Source organism: Aulonocara sp. 'chitande type north' Nkhata Bay, linkage group LG7 (genome assembly GCF_057382095.1).
Source record: "Aulonocara sp. 'chitande type north' Nkhata Bay isolate Kocher_YH1m ecotype deep benthic linkage group LG7, A_spYH_male_GT1.1, whole genome shotgun sequence".
NCBI classification, from domain to species: domain Eukaryota; kingdom Metazoa; phylum Chordata; class Actinopteri; order Cichliformes; family Cichlidae; genus Aulonocara; species Aulonocara sp. 'chitande type north' Nkhata Bay.
In genome coordinates, this window is record NC_141350.1 from 43,337,293 (window position 1) to 43,356,511 (window position 19,219).

The 19,219-nt window shown below is 40.0% G+C and overlaps 1 protein-coding gene across 1 annotated transcript in view; it reads left to right on the plus strand.

Annotated features, from left to right (window-relative positions):
* Positions 1 to 1,118: 1,118 nt before the first annotated feature.
* nnt (nicotinamide nucleotide transhydrogenase) overlaps positions 1,119 to 19,219 on the plus strand; it is a 36,227-nt gene continuing 18,126 nt past the window's right edge. The window contains exons 1-12 of the mRNA XM_086300554.1: positions 1,119 to 1,234; positions 3,172 to 3,391; positions 5,962 to 6,191; positions 7,086 to 7,303; positions 7,541 to 7,628; positions 7,780 to 7,868; positions 9,375 to 9,562; positions 9,931 to 10,064; positions 10,182 to 10,373; positions 11,366 to 11,519; positions 12,395 to 12,556; positions 16,571 to 16,681. Coding sequence (XP_086156680.1) covers positions 3,238 to 3,391; positions 5,962 to 6,191; positions 7,086 to 7,303; positions 7,541 to 7,628; positions 7,780 to 7,868; positions 9,375 to 9,562; positions 9,931 to 10,064; positions 10,182 to 10,373; positions 11,366 to 11,519; positions 12,395 to 12,556; positions 16,571 to 16,681 — 1,720 coding nt within the window. The 5' untranslated portion in view covers positions 1,119 to 1,234; positions 3,172 to 3,237. The remainder of the gene's footprint in view (positions 1,235 to 3,171; positions 3,392 to 5,961; positions 6,192 to 7,085; positions 7,304 to 7,540; positions 7,629 to 7,779; positions 7,869 to 9,374; positions 9,563 to 9,930; positions 10,065 to 10,181; positions 10,374 to 11,365; positions 11,520 to 12,394; positions 12,557 to 16,570; positions 16,682 to 19,219) is intronic.

Below are 19,219 nucleotides of genomic sequence, written 5' to 3' on the forward strand. Positions count from 1 at the left end.
TTGTTCTAATCTGAATAGAAGAGTATTTTGGAGTCTGGATTGTGAAAAACATTGTCAGCTAGGTTTACTGAAAAGATAAACAACTCAAGGTAAACACCTTAAAAAAAGCCCCTCACTAATATTGACCAAATCCTATGAATTGGACCTCTGTGTCTACCTTTGTGACATCATGAATTTTTTGTTTTGCTTATATGATGCCTAGTAGAGCCACAGAGAGGGTCACCTTAAAGCAAGGACATCCTAGTTATTAACAGTGGGCATGCCAAGTATGCAAAGTGCACAGCTGACTTTGTGACTATGTGAGACTGTTACATGTGCACAAATTAATGCACATGAATCGCACACAATTAAATCAACCTCAGTGCAAGTCTCAGCCCTGAAAGTTGGCCCTAAGTATATTTTTTTTAATCCAGGTCCCCAAGTAAGCATCTGTAGACCCATGCAAAAGTGAATTTTGTAATGTTTACTCCAAATGTAGATGGGGCTTCTCATAGCTCAGAATGAATCTTTCTGGGGTAACCTGAGATATAAGCACATGTGGGTCCTCATACATTGCATTTTTCAGTGCTTTGAAAAAATATCCGACCTCTTCCTGCTTTTTATTTGCAGAAAGGAAGGGGTATATACTTTTTCACAGCACTGAGCATGCATTAATGAAACACAGCTGGCAATAGCCTATTTTTTTGGCTCAGTGCTACTTTGGGGAGACCAAGAATTCCTCTGTGCAGGAACAAAAAGAATGAGAGTATTGGCTGCGGGCTGCTTTATCCACGAAATGAAAGCAAATGCGAATAGCAACACAAAAACTGTACAGTAAACTCTATGAATCAAGCGGAGCCTCATATTTAGTAAACTGTAGTAGAGCGCGCCTCAGTGGGGCCATGCAGAGTTGCACCTTCAACGTTTTTTTATGCATTTTTCAGGTACATTACAGAAATGTGCTCATTAGTCTTTTCCAGCACATGGAAAGGCTTCACCATAACTTTTCGTCTGATTTAAGGCTGTAAATCTGATGACATATAATATGTGGAAAAGTTATCATAAAGCATAAAAGGAAACGTTGACAAGACAGAGAAACGGCACTGACAGTAACAGCGCAACATGCGCCGCCTGATATCCTCTGACGCATCTCCCGTGGTCCAATCACGTCTCTGTGCCGGCCGCTTCTCCTCACTCCTTCCGGGTCGTCGCAAAGTTCGCCTGTGCTGCACAGAGCCGGGGACTGTCTTCAAAGGTCAGTCGAGTTATCAATCGTTAACCTCTCCACTCTCGCTTTCCACCATACATTTGTTTCGGTTTGCATTTCTGCGAGTGTGCGAGGGGCCTTTTTGACTCACACGTCGCCTACATGTATGAATCAGAACCATATGACTTTGTATGCAAGCTAGCGCGCTTTATGTTAGCTCGGGTTAGCTTCCTTACCCCCCCCCCCCCCCCCCCCCCGTTATATATTTTGTCACGGGTATAGACAAAAAGAAGCGAGCAGCCCGCCTGGATTGTGAGCGTGTTGTCTCTTGAGTCGCAGGGGAAGCTGTGTGAGAGCTGGCCCGCCTGAAATGCGTTTAATGCACCAGCTTTTATGCTCCAGATTCTTTGAATGACACCGCTGTGTTGTTGTTATTGTAAGGAAGCCATTGATATGTGGTTTTGTTTTACTGGTGACTCACGAGGTGGTGGAAAGGTTAACGGTGCTCAGAGCGGGTTAAGCATAGAACACAAAGCAGCAGACCCAAGCAGCTTGATGATGATGTTGGTGGTTATTTTTATGTATCTTTAGCTAACTGTTAGCTGAAACTCAATGACGTGGTAGTTACAGGTTAAAAAAAACAAACAAACCCTCAACTACTGCCTTTAAATGATCCACAATTAACTTTTATCGACCTTTATTCGTGTTGTTATTTATTTATTAATTCATACACGTAGTTCAGTTTGCGTTTATGTTGCCACGTTTCATTCAGGCCTGTTTAACTTCAGCCTTGGTTTACTGAGGACTGCTCAGCTTTTGTGCTCCAACTGAATGCCTGAAAAATCAATAATAATGATGATAATAATACTACTAAAAATGTCTAGCATGAATATCCAAACAGTGTATGCACATCCAAGGCTGTACACTGAGAGATCCCATTGTTAATGAGCTTCTTAATTATCAGTAAACATCAAATGACTGTTTTTTTGTTTATGAAGTTGTACAGTTTGGTTTTCTTGGGTAGTTTTTGAATATTGTTGGTCATATGTGGCCTGTTACATTTTCACTACTGTTTAACTCTAGATTGAGAGCTTAATTCAATAATGAAATAACAATAAATAACTTAATTTAAAATGTTTGCAGGCATATTCATTAATGTGCCTACGCTATGATTGTATGACTGTATTTAGATTTAATGATGTATTGATTGCTGTTTATAATTTATCACTTGTGTTTTTTGTGTACTAAGACATTGTTATTAGCTCTTTAAACTTTTTACAAAAAAATTACGAACAGCTCAATTAATAGCATTGATTGCAGTTTACACAGTAACTATATTTTCCACTCACAAAGGTGTAGCAGCAAATAATATGATTTTTTTGCTTGACAAATTACTTGAAATATTGAGGATTCCTCAGTTCATTGAGTCCCTTGAACGCCACTCTCTGCACTAATGATTGGTGCATGTTTTTAACCTTTACTCAAGACATAAAAAGTGGCACAGTAGAGCTTGTAGCCAGTGCGGTCTAGTTTGAACCCTTCTGCACCAGCCTCCTCTCCTAGTTTATCCCAGTCATATTATCTTCTTTTAAAGCAAACATACTACGCCACATATGCTGTTTACTGCCTTTGAATCATTTGGTTTGTTGCAATTAAAATAAGTGATTGTAGTTCTCTGTGGCTTTATTAGTGCACAGTTAGGTTGATATGCGATCAAACAACGCACTCATAATAAGGTGCTGAATTTTAGTGCAGCTATGTGACCTGTTGCATAAACAGTGGTCACTTGCATGTCCTTGATGTGCAAGGGAAGGACAGTTTTCTGTGAAAGGATTTGGCATGTGTGTAGTTGGATTCTAGTTCTGGGATCGAGAAAAATATTCAACATGCTTATTTATTCCTCTCACTTCAACATAGTTTCATCCTGCAGTTCTTCTTAACCTCTAACCACCCTCCCCTCTCTCTCTTTTCATGTCTCCTCCCAGGAGGGCTGTTGTCTGTCCTCTATAGCTCCTCCTGCAGTGTGAGTGTCAGGTGTGTGTGCGTGCACCATGGCTAGCCTCCTCCGAGTTGTGGCAGCCAGCTGCTCAGCGCCTGTGTTCAGCGGGGTTTCTGCTGTAAAGCTGCAGAGTGGCCGTACCATCAAGTCAACATGTCTGCGTTTTTTTAGGACCCATCAAGCCCTCGGGCGATGTGCTAGTCCAGGTAAGGCACTGCACAGTGAGGAGCGTAAGTTAAAGAATCATTAATGCTATAATCAGTGTGGTGTGACTCTTTGTTTTATTGACTGTCTTCGTAATCCATAAAATGGGCAAGGTGACCCAGGCCTGGAACAGTGTTTTATTGCTAGGTGTAAGCTTTTGTGACCTAGTGTTCCTATATAAGAATAATGCCATGAAATTCACAATTATGTATGATTGGTCATTCTTTAATAGCAGGCTGGGTTTTTCTGCTGTTTCATTGAGACATGTCTTTGAGATATAGGTAGATATTTAACCGCTGATAGCCACAGGAGCAACACCACCTGTAGCATCCATGTCTTTTCTCAGTGTCAGGTGTACAGCATGAGTGTTACAGGTGTCTGCTACGCATTATATAAAACAGATAGAGGGTTATTCAGTTCACCTTAATCACTGTTGCAGCATTCTATTCATTCATTCTTGCATGCTTGTTTTGAAGGTCAGTGTTATGAAATAGTTAATCCAGAGGACAAACTTCAGTCTCATCCAGCAGTTTTTCAGTTTGGAGTTTTGCTTTAGAGTCGGTGTTGCATACTGTTTAAATATCATATAGTGCATAACCCAGTTTCAGGGACATTCTCAGTTTGAAGGCTCTGAGGAAGCAGGTGTGATGACTGTGAAGCCAGTACCAGCTGGTTAGAGGAGCTTTATGTCTGCGTGTGCTGGTTTCCTTTGCTTCATGGTGACATGGGTTGATTTTCTACAGTTCAGCTCGGTCCAGTAACAGCTGGCAGCGTTTATTCTGGACACACAAGTGTCAGATTATGATCTCATGTAGGAGGGGCACACATGCTTACGTGTGATTATGCTTTGACCTCCAGAGAACCTATATACTCACAGCATAACCTGAAAGCATGTGTTTACGTGAGACGGGTTTTGTTCTTTAAAGTGGACAAGATCAGACTTTGCTGCATGTTGTGTATGGTGTTGGCATAACTTGCAAGCAAGCTTACAGACATAACTGACTGTGGGATTAGAGTTAGCAAATGAGCACAGCATGATGCTTCTGACTTCTTTTGTAAAATTGTCAGAGAACTGCTTCAGCACTAATCTAAAAAAATAAAAATCACCGTAATCTTATTTGTAAGTTTTTATCTCAGCCCAATCAATGATTATAATGTCCCTGTATAATAAAAGGCTGGTTTGCCGTACGTCTAAGCATCCCCTCCTTTGAAACAACCCAGGTCTGTCAGCCTCTCAGCATTTCCTCTTGTCCTCATTTCCAAGAAAATCGGCACAGTGTAAACATGTTTATTTAAAAACAACAATCACGTGCCTCTGAGGGTCTGCCCTTTTCAATGTTTCATTCATAGGGGAAGGTGTCGAGGCTGCAGGCTCAGGGTTTCAGTCGTGGAAGCTTTCATTGCTCTCACAGTAACGTAATAAGTTATCTTCAACTCATAAGACTATCTTCACTTGTCTTGTCTCTTGTGTCTGCACCGGGTCTTCTGAGCACGTCTATGTTGCAAGTGTTGTTGATATGTGAAGGGATTAACACGGATCACTTTGATCATCATCATCGATCTATCCGTATGTTTGCAATCGGACTACATTAGTTTAGTTTGTTGAAAATGTCACGTTACATATGCGGTAATTGATTAGGTCTTTAGCAAAAAAAGGTAATCAACAGCCCTTGGTCACTGCTTTTAGTGAATGGATTTATCTGCTTTTGTCTACTCAGCGTGCTTATTCAGAGCATTTTATTTTGGTAGATAGGGTTCTTATATCAGTACTGACCTTTGATTTATAGACCATATTCACATGGTTGGCTCAGAAAAATAAATTCTGAGCCGTCTTGTGCTGCAACGCTTCCTGTAAAAGTGGCCATAGGATGGGTCACTGCAGCAGCAGGAGCAAAAAAGAGTAAAGGTTCATGTGTATGGGTTGAGGAGGCAGCAGGAAGGAACTGCAGTGGAATTTCCCATAGGAGCCAATAAAGCATGTGCCTGCCTGTCACTTGAAAAAGAAAGTATTATAAAAAGACTCTGACGTTTTCAGTTTGTTCTTTCTGTTGTTTTCTTTTCAGTTTCTCTTTTGCTACTAATTTATCCCTTGTTATTCTCTCATATCATACTCCCCTTTTTATGTCACCATTTGAATCAGTAAATGATTTGATTAGTAAATGAGAGACTCAAAATACCTGCAAAACTGATGAATTTACCAGCAGTCCAAGCTGTAGTTTGTGTTTACTGCTAATTTGCAAATGTCACATGAAGAGAAAAATCTTATCAGGAATGCAAACAAAGGCCGTTATTTATATGTTTATGGTAAACTCAGCTAAGTTGTCCTTTCATGTAGTAGTAGCAAAGATCCATAGCATAAGCAAAATGTTGTGGCTTGTTTATTGTCACTATATCTTTCTGCTGTTTTGGAACATGGCATCTTCAGTCGTACAAACCCAGAAACACACTGCACATTTCTACCATCTTTCTTCATTAAGGATTCAATATTTATTTATTTCACCTTAGCTTTTGTAGCTCATTAAAAAATTTCCTTCAGTTTGTGAGTTTCACCAGATCATTTTCCCCTCTCTAGGTATTCCATACAAACAACTCACAGTCGGCGTTCCCAAAGAAATTTTCCAGAATGAACGCAGAGTGGCGCTATCGCCTGCCGGCGTCCAGGCACTCATTAAACAGGGTTTCAATGTTGTTGTGGAGTCCGGAGCTGGAGAGTCTTCCAAGTTCGGTGATGAACAGTACGCCCAGGCTGGAGCAACAATTAAAGACCTCAAAGATGTCTTAGCCTCTGATGTGGTGGTTAAGGTAAGTCTTAAATAAAGAGAGGGTGTGTTGTGTAGAGAGGGAAGAGGAGGCCACAAAAGGCGGTTGAATGAAACCTGTGCCAGAAATGTATCACTATCTGACTGACTGGTTAAGAAGAGGTAATGAAGGATAATAGAAGGAAGTGGGGGAAAGGAAGGAAGTCATAGTTTTGATGATGACAGCAGCTTTTGGCGTGATGTGTGTCTTGTGGTGTAAGTGTAGGAGGATGTGGAGGGATGACAGAGTATGTGAATGCAGGGAAAAAAAACATGTCACTATCCCAAAACAATTAAACTGTCTGTCTTCACGTCAGACATGGTGGTTGAGGATGAGAAAAAGGCAGCGATTCTAAGAAAATGAGAAGCAGCTTCATGCTTTTACAGGTTCTTATTTGATAATCATTTATAATTAAAGGTTTGTTATTTTATAATCTAAACTAATATGAAAGTGGAAAAATGTCAGAGAGAAGTGAAGGTTGCTGTGGATGACTTACTTTAAACACAACCTACTGGATCCTTACTTCCTTGGATACTATACGTACCAGTATGGACCTGAGTTTTAGTACATTGGTCACTCATGAAAGAGCCTTGGTAACTGTAATATACTACTGATGAAACCAGTGGGTGAGTCTGGACTGGAACTGATGGTGTTAACTTCATAGCATAAAAAAAGTCAGAACTAAAAAACACTAAAACTAAAACACTGCACTGTAGTTGGCTGATGTCGAAGAAAAGGTAGAAATATACATATCTATAAAAATATAGGAAACACTTGCAGTACTCTATAGTAGCTTTGATATATACTCTGGGATAAACTGATCTCGATAAGATCTGATCAGTTATTTCTGGTCACACTACGTTCGTTTTGAACTATGTGAGCTTTGTCTGCTTCCAGGTCCGTGCTCCTATTTTCAACCCTGCTCTGGGTGTGCATGAGGTGGATATGATGAAGGATGCATCTACTTTGATCAGCTTCATCTATCCAGCTCAGAACCCTGAGCTGATGGACATGCTGTCCAAGAAGAAAGCAACTGTCCTGGCTATGGACCAGGTGCCCAGAGTCACCATTGCCCAGGGTTACGATGCACTGAGCTCCATGGCAAACATCGCAGGGTATGTTCACAGTGCCTTCAAGGCATGTATTGTTGACTGCTTGCGTCCAGTTGAATGATCTGCTCCTGTCTTCCTGTACTCTTGTCTTATAAACAAAATGTTGAATTACAGACCCAGACCAGAAAAAGGAAAACATTTCTTCAGATGTTTTAGCAACTGCTCAATTTTTCTTTCTTTTTTGCATGTAGCACATCTATATTCATTGTTTTCTTTGTTATGAATTCCCTGTCTTTTCAGGTACAAGGCAGTGGTGCTGGCAGCTAACAGCTTTGGACGGTTTTTCACTGGACAAATTACAGCAGCCGGGAAAGTGCCTCCTGCAAAGGTGTGTAGTCTGAGTCCGTGTACTTTTGGAGGTAGCATTTCTTTTATTTAGAAGGTATGCGTCTGTGAATGTGACTCTGCCAGTTTTAACTTTAAGCATGGGCCATAACTCTGGTCATCCTTAACTAGTATTTGTACGCCTTCTTTAATAGGTGCTCATCATTGGAGGTGGCGTGGCTGGGTTGGCAGCAGCGGGCACCGCCAGAGCCATGGGAGCCATTGTCAGAGGATTTGATACGAGGTTAGAAAAGTTATTGACTGTAAAATATTATTTGTTATTGTTTTTTGTTCACCAGCTAATATAGTCAGTATTATTAATTTAGTGTAGAACTAGCGGCTACAATGGCAACATCTAATATCGCAGTTAATCACAGCGACAAAGGCGTTGTGTCTCCTTTGGCTTTTTCACAATAAAAGCTGTCTTTGGCAGTTGAACACTTTGAAGCAGCAGCAGTAAAAAGCTAAGAGAAAAGTGAAGGAAATGTGCAGTAATGATGTAAAAAATGGGATAAAATTATGACGCATGCCTTCTTTCCTTTGAGTTCCTTATACCTGCTATACATGGAAAATTCAAAGAAAACAAGGGCTTTGTAAATGTAAGGGCCTTCATCCCTTCATATACTATACCGTTCAGTTTTATAAAGTTAATTCTACAGTCATGCTAATTTTCTGTGTGCAGTGAACTTGCTGTCCTATAGATTTTATTTTACAGCAGTTAAAGTCAGCAACCAGATCTCGGACTTGTCTAAGGAGCTTGGAAAGAAAAGCGTCTGGACTTCTTTGAGTTGCTTGAAGAGAAAGAAGTCCAGACGCTTTTCATTCCAAGCTCCTTAGACTACGATGACCTGGATGACTGAAAACAATCACAGACAGATCTCTGACTATTTGCAGACTTTGTAGACCTAACAGATAAAGTCAAAATTAAAGCCACTATTAAGCCAGATTCAGTCTGCAATCTGTCTGCGATTGATTGGGGTCCAGCTGGCATACTCTGTTTGTGATAATATAGTGATTAGCTGTGATAAATTCAGTCACAACCTCATCAATAATGGGGACGTAGTTGGTGCAGTTGGTAACCATCTGAGTCACGTTCCCTACTGCAAAAACATGCCAACGATTGCATCTGAGAATGGCTGAGTTGTGCTCATTAAGGGTGTTGTATGCTTAACGTCTGGTTGACCAGCTTGTCGCCACAGCTACTGCACAAAATTCAGTGCAATCACTAGACAACCACCAATTTTGTTTTTCCTAGTCACAAGGTTGGCTTCCTATTTTTACTCTAGTGTGACTGAGACATTAACACATGTTATTGCTGTAACACAGTATTCACAGTGTGTTTCTCTTCAAGTTTTATGGACATACAGTGTTTCTCATATTGTACCACATAATCATTTTTAGAAGTGATTATTCTTCTGATATTTTCATGATTATTGTTTTTCTTTATTGAATGTAGTGCTTGTTATCTCTCATATCCCAACTTGATATCTTGATTTGGGTGACAGTTACTTTATTTTCATGCACAAAGTGGAAAATAAAGTTCTCTGATTTCAGAAGGCAGAACTGCTAAATGTTTGGGACTTTTTCCTTTAACAGAGCACAGGAAGGATGGTATTTCCTTCAGTAAATGGTTACCAAATAGTTTTCCATTAAATAATATATTAATCTTTGCAGTTTTTATCACACGTGTAATGTGCTCTCATCTGAGATTTCGAAATTACTAGTAACCTCTCATTTTCCTCTCTCCTAGAGCTGCAGCTTTGGAGCAGTTTAAATCTCTGGGTGCAGAACCACTGGAGGTGGACATTAAGGAGTCAGGAGAAGGCCAGGGAGGCTACGCCAAGGAAATGTCTAAGGAGTTTATAGAGGCAGAGATGAAGCTGTTTGCTAAGCAGTGTCAGGACGTGGACATTGTCATCAGCACTGCTCTTATCCCTGGTATGCAGAGAAGCGCAGTGTCAGGCAGAATAAGAATGTTGGCTGTGGCCACGAGCCCTGTCCTCAGCATCAAGGTTGCATAAAGAGATTTCTCTCCATTTGAAATAGGATTTGAGATGTGTATTCTCGTCTCAACTCTTAGAAAAGTGCCCATTAGCTCCAATAATCTTTTGGTTTTAACAATTTTTAAATGTAGTGTGGGCACAGTAAGCTTAACTGCAGTGACTATGAGTTACTTGCTGGGTTATACTTTGAGATTGAGGTTCCATTGAGGCTGATGTGATATGATACTTTGTAAATGTGGGCACATTTTAATCATCTTTCCAGTGATGCATTAATAGCCTAGTCTTTCTGTTTTAACAATGCAGGTAGGCGGGCACCCATCCTAATCACCAAGCCAATGGTAGAAAGTATGAAAGATGGCTCGGTGGTGGTGGACCTGGCTGCTGAGGCAGGTGGAAACATTGAAACCACAGAACCTGGAGAGCTGTCTGTATACAAGGTCAGTGCATACACTCTTCAGACGTTCTCACACTTAAACAAAAGGAAGTTTTTGTTTGGTTTTCTTTAATTGATTGGCTTAGTTTAATTTTTTTAAATATTAATTTTTTTGTTACAGGGCGTGACCCATGTTGGCTACACAGACCTACCCAGCCGTTTACCAACTCAGTCCAGCACTTTGTATTCCAACAACATCACCAAGTTGATCCGGGCGATCAGCCCTGACAAGGAGAACTTTTACTTTAATGTCAAGGACGAGTTCGACTATGGGACCATGGATCACGTTGTCAGAGGATCTGTTGTCATGGAGGTATGAGGTCTTGTGCAGTCCAAAGCCAAACGTGCTGGTATCGCCAATGTGATCTTTGGCTGGGTGGACATTTTCTGCCTTTTCTCTGGCTGTCCTTACCTAATATTTTCTAGCTGTTCTTTACTGGTCCTTTCCATCCATCCATCCATCTGCACATGTTGTAGGATCATGTCTCAGTCACTAGATGTCACTCTTAGCATGCATTCTTCTTGCATCATAGTCTCTATAGAGCTGCAAATGAAGCAGTGTCCTCTCATTACACCAAACCCCAAGGCAAATTAAATCTTTATGCCACATGATATACTCTAATTTCTATGTTATTTAAATATTGCAGTCAGAGGTTCTCATTTTTGCTTTGTCTAATGATTTACAAGCAACGCTACCATCAAGTTTATGGAATTCTTCTAAGAATTTTAGGTTAAGCAAAGTTAATGCAATAATCAGCTGAAATATTGACTACAATATGGATGTCCGTATGCAAACCACACTACAGCTGCTGCAGATTTCTTCAATCCATGTTTTTTAGCACAGGAAAAGAGAGATAAGAGATTATTTTGCTTATATTAGTCTGTAATCTTATTCACTTCTTCAAAAGAGCAGATTTCAGAGATGAATTAACTCATATAGTAATGGTCTTACAAATGCTGCTGAAACACAGCAATTTTTTATTGTACCTGTCCATTAGCTTGCCTCATTGATCTGAACAGTTAAAAGGGTAAAGATTGACCATTTGTGAGGGGGGTCAGGGTAGAGCTGCTATCCCTCCACATCGAAAGGAGTCAGTTAAGCTGGCCTTGGGCATCTTACTGGGATGCCTCCTGTTATCACCATCAGTGAGGTCTTTGCTTGGACTGCTTTCATGATAAGTGTCATATATTAAATTCATAACTTTGCACCGTTTTTTTTTTTTTTTTTTAAATCAGACAAAGATCATCACCAGCTGAGCCATAAAAATGGTTTGCTCTTTTTGTTTCTCTATTTGTCACCTCCAGAAAGGAAAGAACCTGTTCCCCGCTCCTCAGCCTCTCAACGTGCCCGTCGCAGCGCCTCCTAAAACGAAGAGCGTCCAGGAACTGGAGGCAGAGAAGGCTGCACAGATTTCCCCTTTCAGGGCCACACTCACCAGCGCTGGGGCTTACACTGGAGGTTGGTTGTTGCAGATAACTGTGGGTGTACCATTAAATTTAGATTTAGGGTGGAGTAATTCAACTAAAGTGTTCTTTAACACAGTTTACTCTCATATATTTTAACTGTCATCAAAGGGTCTTAGGGGAGGTCGAGGTCTTTCAGCTTTTTGTTAACAGTTGGAATGTGTACAGGAGGCGAGAAGTGACAGAGGCAGGTTACAGATGCACACACCGGCACCCTGTTAGTGTCAGGAAGTGTGCATTGTAAAAACAGCATCACGCTGAGTGTTGGTTTGAAGTAGAGCTGTGGTGTTCCTATGGTGCCTCTGTGTCAGTGCAGCACATGTAGTGGATGCGGTTCACACATTGTTTAGGTGCTTGAGTAGTTTCCTACTTAACACCAACACACAACTACTGATGTTAGCTCCTCTTAATCAGTGTGGACTGCCTGTAAATACCCATTTATCTGCAGCCATTTAGATCATCATGGATGTGCATTCAGTGTGTAAAAGAATAGTCGCCAAAGTAATAAAATAAACTTGTCTGCTAAAGTGAAGGGAATTAGGACAACATGGGTGGTCAAGTGCCCACCACATATGCGCCCTTTATTTTTCCAGTTACGTATATTTGAGATTAAAATGAAGACAGAACTGTTTTCTTAGACTTCAGCTCCAACATAAACCAGTCCTGACAGTTTCAGCTCCTTCTATAGAATATTCCAGGAAAAAGAGCCAGCACATTTAAAACACTTTCTCCACCTAATTCTGTGAATAATAAATAGGAGCTTCTCAGTAGGCATACATTTTGCATTTCACTCTTAATGTGTCCTTCAGCTGTGTAGTCAGAGCTACTCTACTTCTTTTATTTCCTTAACTTCTCTTCTCTCTGTGCCAGGCATCGCCACCCTGCTTGGTCTGGGCCTGTCAGCTCCCAACGCTGCCTTCACTCAGATCGTCACCACCTTTGGTCTGGCTGGCATCGTGGGATACCACACAGTGTGGGGAGTCACTCCTGCTTTGCACTCTCCTCTCATGTCTGTCACCAACGCCATCTCAGGTCAGTTATTTGCAATGTGTCTCATTACAGTTTGTGAGTTAAACTTCCCATAACGGAAGTCATTTTTCTGTCTAGTATGAATGAAGTCATCGTTTCTCCCCATCTGTGTAAGCACAAATCACAGATCCACACAGTGCCTGATTTATAGCCGCGTGATACACATTTATCACGTTTACATTTCTAAGAATAATTGTAATTACAGACATGAATATTGATGTTTCCTTATTCAGTCTGAATCACACGAACCGGTAATTTTATGCACTTCTTGACTGGACGCTGGATGTTTTAACTAATAAAAAAAGAACTTTTTTGAAAGTTTGACTTTAAGCTGTTTAACCAAAATTATTAATCATGTGTACTCACAAGTGTCATTAATCCCCACTGACACCCGTACATCTTTACTGTCCAGCAGAGTAGAATTTACTGAAACACAACATCCTCTACCTCGTGGTATATAGATATAGAATAGCAATACATTAATTAAAAAAAAAAAAAAAAATAATAATAATAATATGTGTGTATATATGTGTATATATATATATATATATATATATATATATATATATATAAAAAAGCATTAATCTTTGATCGATCACACCCAGCTGGCTGCTGTAACCCTGCTGTTGCCTTTTTGCCCTTCGTTCTAAAACTTTCAGGATCGAGTTCTTATTGCGGCTGCTGCTTAACACAGAAGGGTTAAGAGGTTAGAGAGGTAAATGGTACGTGTGTGTTCTCACAGCTTTGATCACTCCACAGCTACACACTGAGGTAGGAAGGAGGTAGGAAGTAACACGCCGTTGGTGATCTCTGAGGGTCAGGGAAGTCTTTTGCTCGTTTACTCGTGTGCACAGCCGGACATCAGAGCTCGCCTGCAGAGCCAAGCAGTGTAATATCTAAGAGATAGTTTTCACTTTCTTTGAAATTTTATTAGCGACACCTATATATCATTTACCCTTCTGTGAAGTTTGTCCAGTGCTGTCTTAAATGAGATGGCTCGAAAAGGCACATGGGGTTCATGGGGTTCGTCGCTTAATATTGGTAGAACTTGATAGATTTCCCGAAACGTTTTTTTGTTTTTTGTTTTTCTTTCCATCTTGTCTGCTCCCTTCACCTCCTTTCCCCTCTCACCTTCCTCTTTGTCCAGGTATTTTTTTCCTCTCATATTTGGCAGGGACTCACTGGCTTTTTTAAAAACCTCTGTCACTGACTGTGGTTATGGAAACAGTGAAACCTGCAAAATTGTTGTTGTTGTGCCAGGCATCATAAAGACACACACACACAATAACTTACAGACATTAGGGAATCATGTTGGAATTTAGGGTTGCAATGAGGGACAGTTTTATTCTTTTCAGGACATTATTGTGTTACAGCCAGTAGTGACTCCGACTGGTGGGTCATCTTAGATTCTTCAGATACTGGTTTCACATCCAGTGGCTCATTGAAATGTATCTTCATATCTGGTGACTTATAATAAGGCTTTAATCTACTTGAGAGCCCTGATTTACTGCCTGAAACCTAATGTTTGATACATAGACACACACACAGGGCGTTAGGCCACCCAGTGCAGACATCTGTTGATACCTTACAGTTTGCATGTGTCCACTGATGCCTATTGGCTTGCTTTTGGGCTTATCCGTTCATTAAGTTGGACAGGAATGTCTTTGATCTCCACCTACAAGATGTAACTGCATCTGTTTTCTTTTCTTTAAAAAAGAAAAAATCAAATTCTCATTTTCCCCCCTTTTTCCATTGTTAGTGACTAGTTGCAAGGAGTTAACTAGTTATTTGCTGTCCTCCTAGTGACTGATCAGTTTATTCTGTAGGTCCAGTTTAGTTTTATTTATTTAGAAGTATTTCAGAACAATTAGCTCAAGGTGCTTTCTATATTAGAGAGAAAACCCCAGCAGTCACATGCACAAGCCCTTGGAGATGGTGGGAATGAAGAACTCCCTTTTAATAGGAAATCTCCAACCAAAACAGGCCTAATGGCACTTTTATCCTCGCTGTTAACCCCATCTTGTTTGTTTCTCCTGTGAATACTGCAGCAGCGGCTTGTGTGTCATTGGCGAGCATAAAAAGACGTCGGTTTTATCATAACAGTGGCACACAAGGCGACCAACATGGCGGGTATACTGGAGTCTTAAGGAGGGGCACATTCTTGCCATGACTAATTACAGCATGGACTTTTTTTTTTATTGTGCAGCTCAGTTCCTGTTGACAAGTGGCAACATTGCTTTTGTTTGTTTTTTTGTTTTGGTTTTTTCAGTCAGGTTGCATTTGCACACATTATTCATTGATCAGGAGCAGAAAGAAGTAAAGACCGTAGTGCCCTAATGTAACTCTTTGTTGAGTCGTCAAGGCTTCTAACATCAACATATATATGTTGACATTAGCTGTAGGTAAAACAAAAACAACACACACAAAAAACCTCCCCTGAGAAAATGCAAAAAAAATCCCATTCAGATTACGTTTAGGAAGTGGGCCCACCTGGTAATTTTATTTAACCATTTAACCATAACAGATACCCATCTATATGGCAAACAAAAGGACAATAAACATTAAAATGAGTATGTGACCTAAAAAAAAAAAGTAGAAAGAGGGAAGGAAACTTGAAGAATAAGCTTGAAATAATCAAGGCCATGCTTAATACGCTGCAACTTAAAAGCTAAAAGTTTGTTTGTTATCAAATTTAAAGCAAAGTTGGAATTCTAAGGACATTTTTAGATATTAAAAAAAAGAAAATACAGTTAAAAAAGGCTGTTAGTTAAAAGAGGTGAAAGCCAAAGAAAAATGTAACACACCTACTGGACGTATATACTTGCATCTCAAGAAATTTGCATGTGGTATAAAAAAGTTTAAAACTATTTGGTTGTTAAATTTAAATAGTACCAACTTCAATGTATTATGTAACTGTTGCTTGTTAAAACCTCAGTATTCAAATTTGACTTGCTTACATTGTATTAGTATCTGTCGGTCTAGTTCAGCACACGCAACCACATTCATGCAGAAGACCGCTGACTTGACAGATGATTGTTATCAACGACCAGTGTCGAGGCTGGCTGTTTGCAGAATGCTGTAGTAAGCAAATTAATGGAAAACTGACTGGATCAGCGTGGTTGGAAAATGTGGACAGTTACAGGGATCATCACTAGGTTACATACGTAAATACAGAACATGGATTCAGTTTGTGTGAGATGTATACAGAGTGCATACGGTCACTTTGTTCATGAGAGTGTAACATTAATCATTATTAAAAGAAGATTGATTAGTGGCACCCTGACTCATTTTTTGCTGGTTTCTGTGGGGTGATTAAAAACCAACTTTAAAGTATTAATGCTCCAGGTTATCCTGCAACAGTGGTTTCTATTTGCGACAGCTAATTTAAAATGAGGTTGTATTTACATAAATACAAGTGGCGAAAGAGTGTTTGGCAGCTTTAAAAGTTGAAGCCGACATACAGGCGTGTTTATAAAGCTGCATTTTGTCTGAGAAAAAAGGAGGTCAGACTTCCTTTTTTCCTCATTTGAAAGTCCAATCTAACACTGTTGACTTCAAACACACAAACACACACACTACCTGTTAGTCAACCAAAATAGCACACAGTCACAAGCCCATGTGAATGCAGGCTCCAATGGTAGTTGTGCATTGCATCCTACTGCCTGTAAATCATTACAGGACTGATGTTATCGAGGTTTCCTGAGTCTCTTTTGGTAAAAACGCACACACTCTTTTCCTTTCCATCCATTTTTTTATCTCCGTATCTTTTTCCTATCTGGAAAACAAACAGTATTCCGAGGAAACTGTCTGATTAAACCAAATCTAATAAGTGTCAAGATTAACTTTTTATTTTGTCGACAACTGAATTCATGTTTTGAAGTTCTGTGCTGTTTTTGTGACATCTTCACCAAATTTTTGAACACCCCCCCCCCCCCCCCCCCAACCCCCCCCCCCCACTGTATTATGTGTATTATGAAAGCGTAGGTTCATGAATACTGAAATGTCTGTGGTCTACAGGTCTGACGGCTGTGGGTGGTCTGTCCCTGATGGGAGGGGGCTACGTCCCAACTTCGACTGCTGAGACACTGGCTGTGCTCGCTGCCTTCATCTCTTCGGTCAACATTGCTGGTGAGTCACCCTAACACAGACACCTCACGGTAACCCCTGCCAGTTACAGCAACCCAGAGCCAATAATATATCATCTTGGGCTGAAGATTGAGGTGTTTAATATTGATTGTGCAATAACATCATTTCAAACCCAAGTTTTGCAGCTGCCCTCTCTGCCCACCTGCTCAGCCCAGAGTCGGTGGCTCTCGCTCGGACCACACACGTCCATTCCTGCTATTAGCCTCAATAATTTCCATTATAATGACAAACTGTTCCTGGAGTCATTATAATACTCATCGCTCTGTAATAGTCCTGGGAAAAACAGAGTGTTCCTCCAGGGCTGAGCCATGATTTAGTTTTAATTTCTCCTATTAGCTCACTGCTAGACACCAGGACAGACTTTGATGCAAGCAAATAAACAGTTGACTTGCATAACAGATACATTTGGTTTGTTTGTTAAAATATACTGATGCGTCAGTTGAGTGTTAGAGATGCAGAGGGCATTAAGTGGAATCTTACCACAGATCAATCATTGCTTTCAAATGCATCACTGTACAAACAACTTTTTAGCGCTTTCACTTAACTTTGCTCTTTCTTCTGAAATACCACAGCCTTCATTGACATACCTACCAGTTATTTTTTTAATGTTCCCTTTGAGTTGGGTTCCTCAGACATATTTCATAGCAGTATACCACATTACCATAACCCCATCGGAACAAACTTAACACGCCATGGAAACGGACAAACACAATAAAGACAGAGCGCAATTAGGTCTATGTAAAATGTGAACATGCTGCCTTATCAATTCCATCTGTTAGCAAAAATCTGAAAAATGCCTGAAAGCTCCAGTGTGGTGGTTGCACTGCAAGAAGGGTAAAAAACCCAGAGCTACGTTTTTCTAAGCTACCGAACTGAAAAAATAAAACCAAAAACATGCAAAACTGGGATTCTGATATCTGCATGTTCAACAGGCACTTTCTTGCTGATAAGTCAAATATTCAAATGCCTCTTTAAAGCTAATATCAACTAATTGGCCAGTTTATTACGTATACCTGTTTTACTGCTCACTAAAAGCAAATTACAGTAATAGAAGCAAGTAGCAAGTAAGTATTAGTAGTAAATAACTACTTGTTACAACCAAAGTACGCAGAAAAGTATCAAGAATGAACAGCACGTCATATCTTGAAACATATGGGCTTTAGCTGCAGAAGATCATACCAGGTGTCACTCCTGTCAGCTAAGAAACAGGAAGCTGAGGCCACACTTAACACAGGCTAATCAAAATTGAACAACTGACAATTGGAAAAACGTTGCCTGGTCTAGTGAGTATAAAAAAGCTCAAACTGGTGTCTTGAACAAGAAAATTGGTTCACTGTACTCCATAGTGAGCAACTGTGTGATGATGTCATGTCAACATGGACTAGAATCTCTGAGGAATCTTTCCAGCACCTTGTTGAATCTGTGGACCAAGGAATTAAGGACCAACCAAGTATTAGCAAGATGTACCTAACAAAGTGGCCATTAAATGTAGTCATGTAAGCGAAGCAAAAGCATTTTGACATTTTAAAGATTGTATAATTGATGTTTTAACATTTTGAGTATTTAATTTGTTTGCTATCACATGATAGCACGATGAGCTTTTTTAACAGCTAGTTGCCTTTTTCTTAACTTTATTAACGGGTCAAAGTTTTTACTGGTCTTGTGAAATACCTCATCTTTTACTGAAAATAACAGGCTAAAAATGTTGTATGTACATTCTTTGGTTACCGGCAGCATTCCCAGCACAGTATTTAGCAGATGTTATCATGGTGAGGTGCTAAATGAAGTAAGATAAGCAGTGTTTATCAGAATTTCATAACTCTGTTATTGCTTAATCTGACACAGTAAATCAATATTATGCTGTCTGAATGAGTTCAAGCACAACTCTTCCAGCATGAGTGTAAACTCTTAATCTTGTTTATAGGCTGTTTTTCTTGCAAGCTTTCCAAATATAGTGCCACTAGCCCCATTTTTGGTTAAGAATTACCCCCAAAAAGAGACCAATACTGGCTCAGCCCATACACAGACGTTCCTCCATATTAATATACAGTTAGATCCATATATATTTGGGCACTGAAACAAGTTGTTTTTTGTTTTTGTTTTTTTTAAAAACCTGTTTACTGAAACATATTCCAATTATAGTTATATAATGGACATGGATATGATGTGTACACTCAGTTTTCATTTGAGGGTGTCTACGTTCAAGAGGTGTAGGACAAAAAATGAACGACACTCTCCAGGAGGTAGGCGTATCGATATCTAAGTCTACAATAAAGAGAAGACTGCATGAAAGTAAATACAGAGGGTTCACTGCAAGGTGCAAGCCACTCACAAGTCTCAAGAATAGAGAAGTTTGACTGGATGATGCAAAAAATCAAAACAAAAAAATCCCCAGCAGTTCTGGAAAAACATTCTTTGGAAGGATGAAACAAAGATCAACCTCTACCAGAACAATGGCAAGAAGAAAGTATGGAGAAGGCGTGGAACAGCTCATGATCCAAAGCAACCACATCGTCTGTA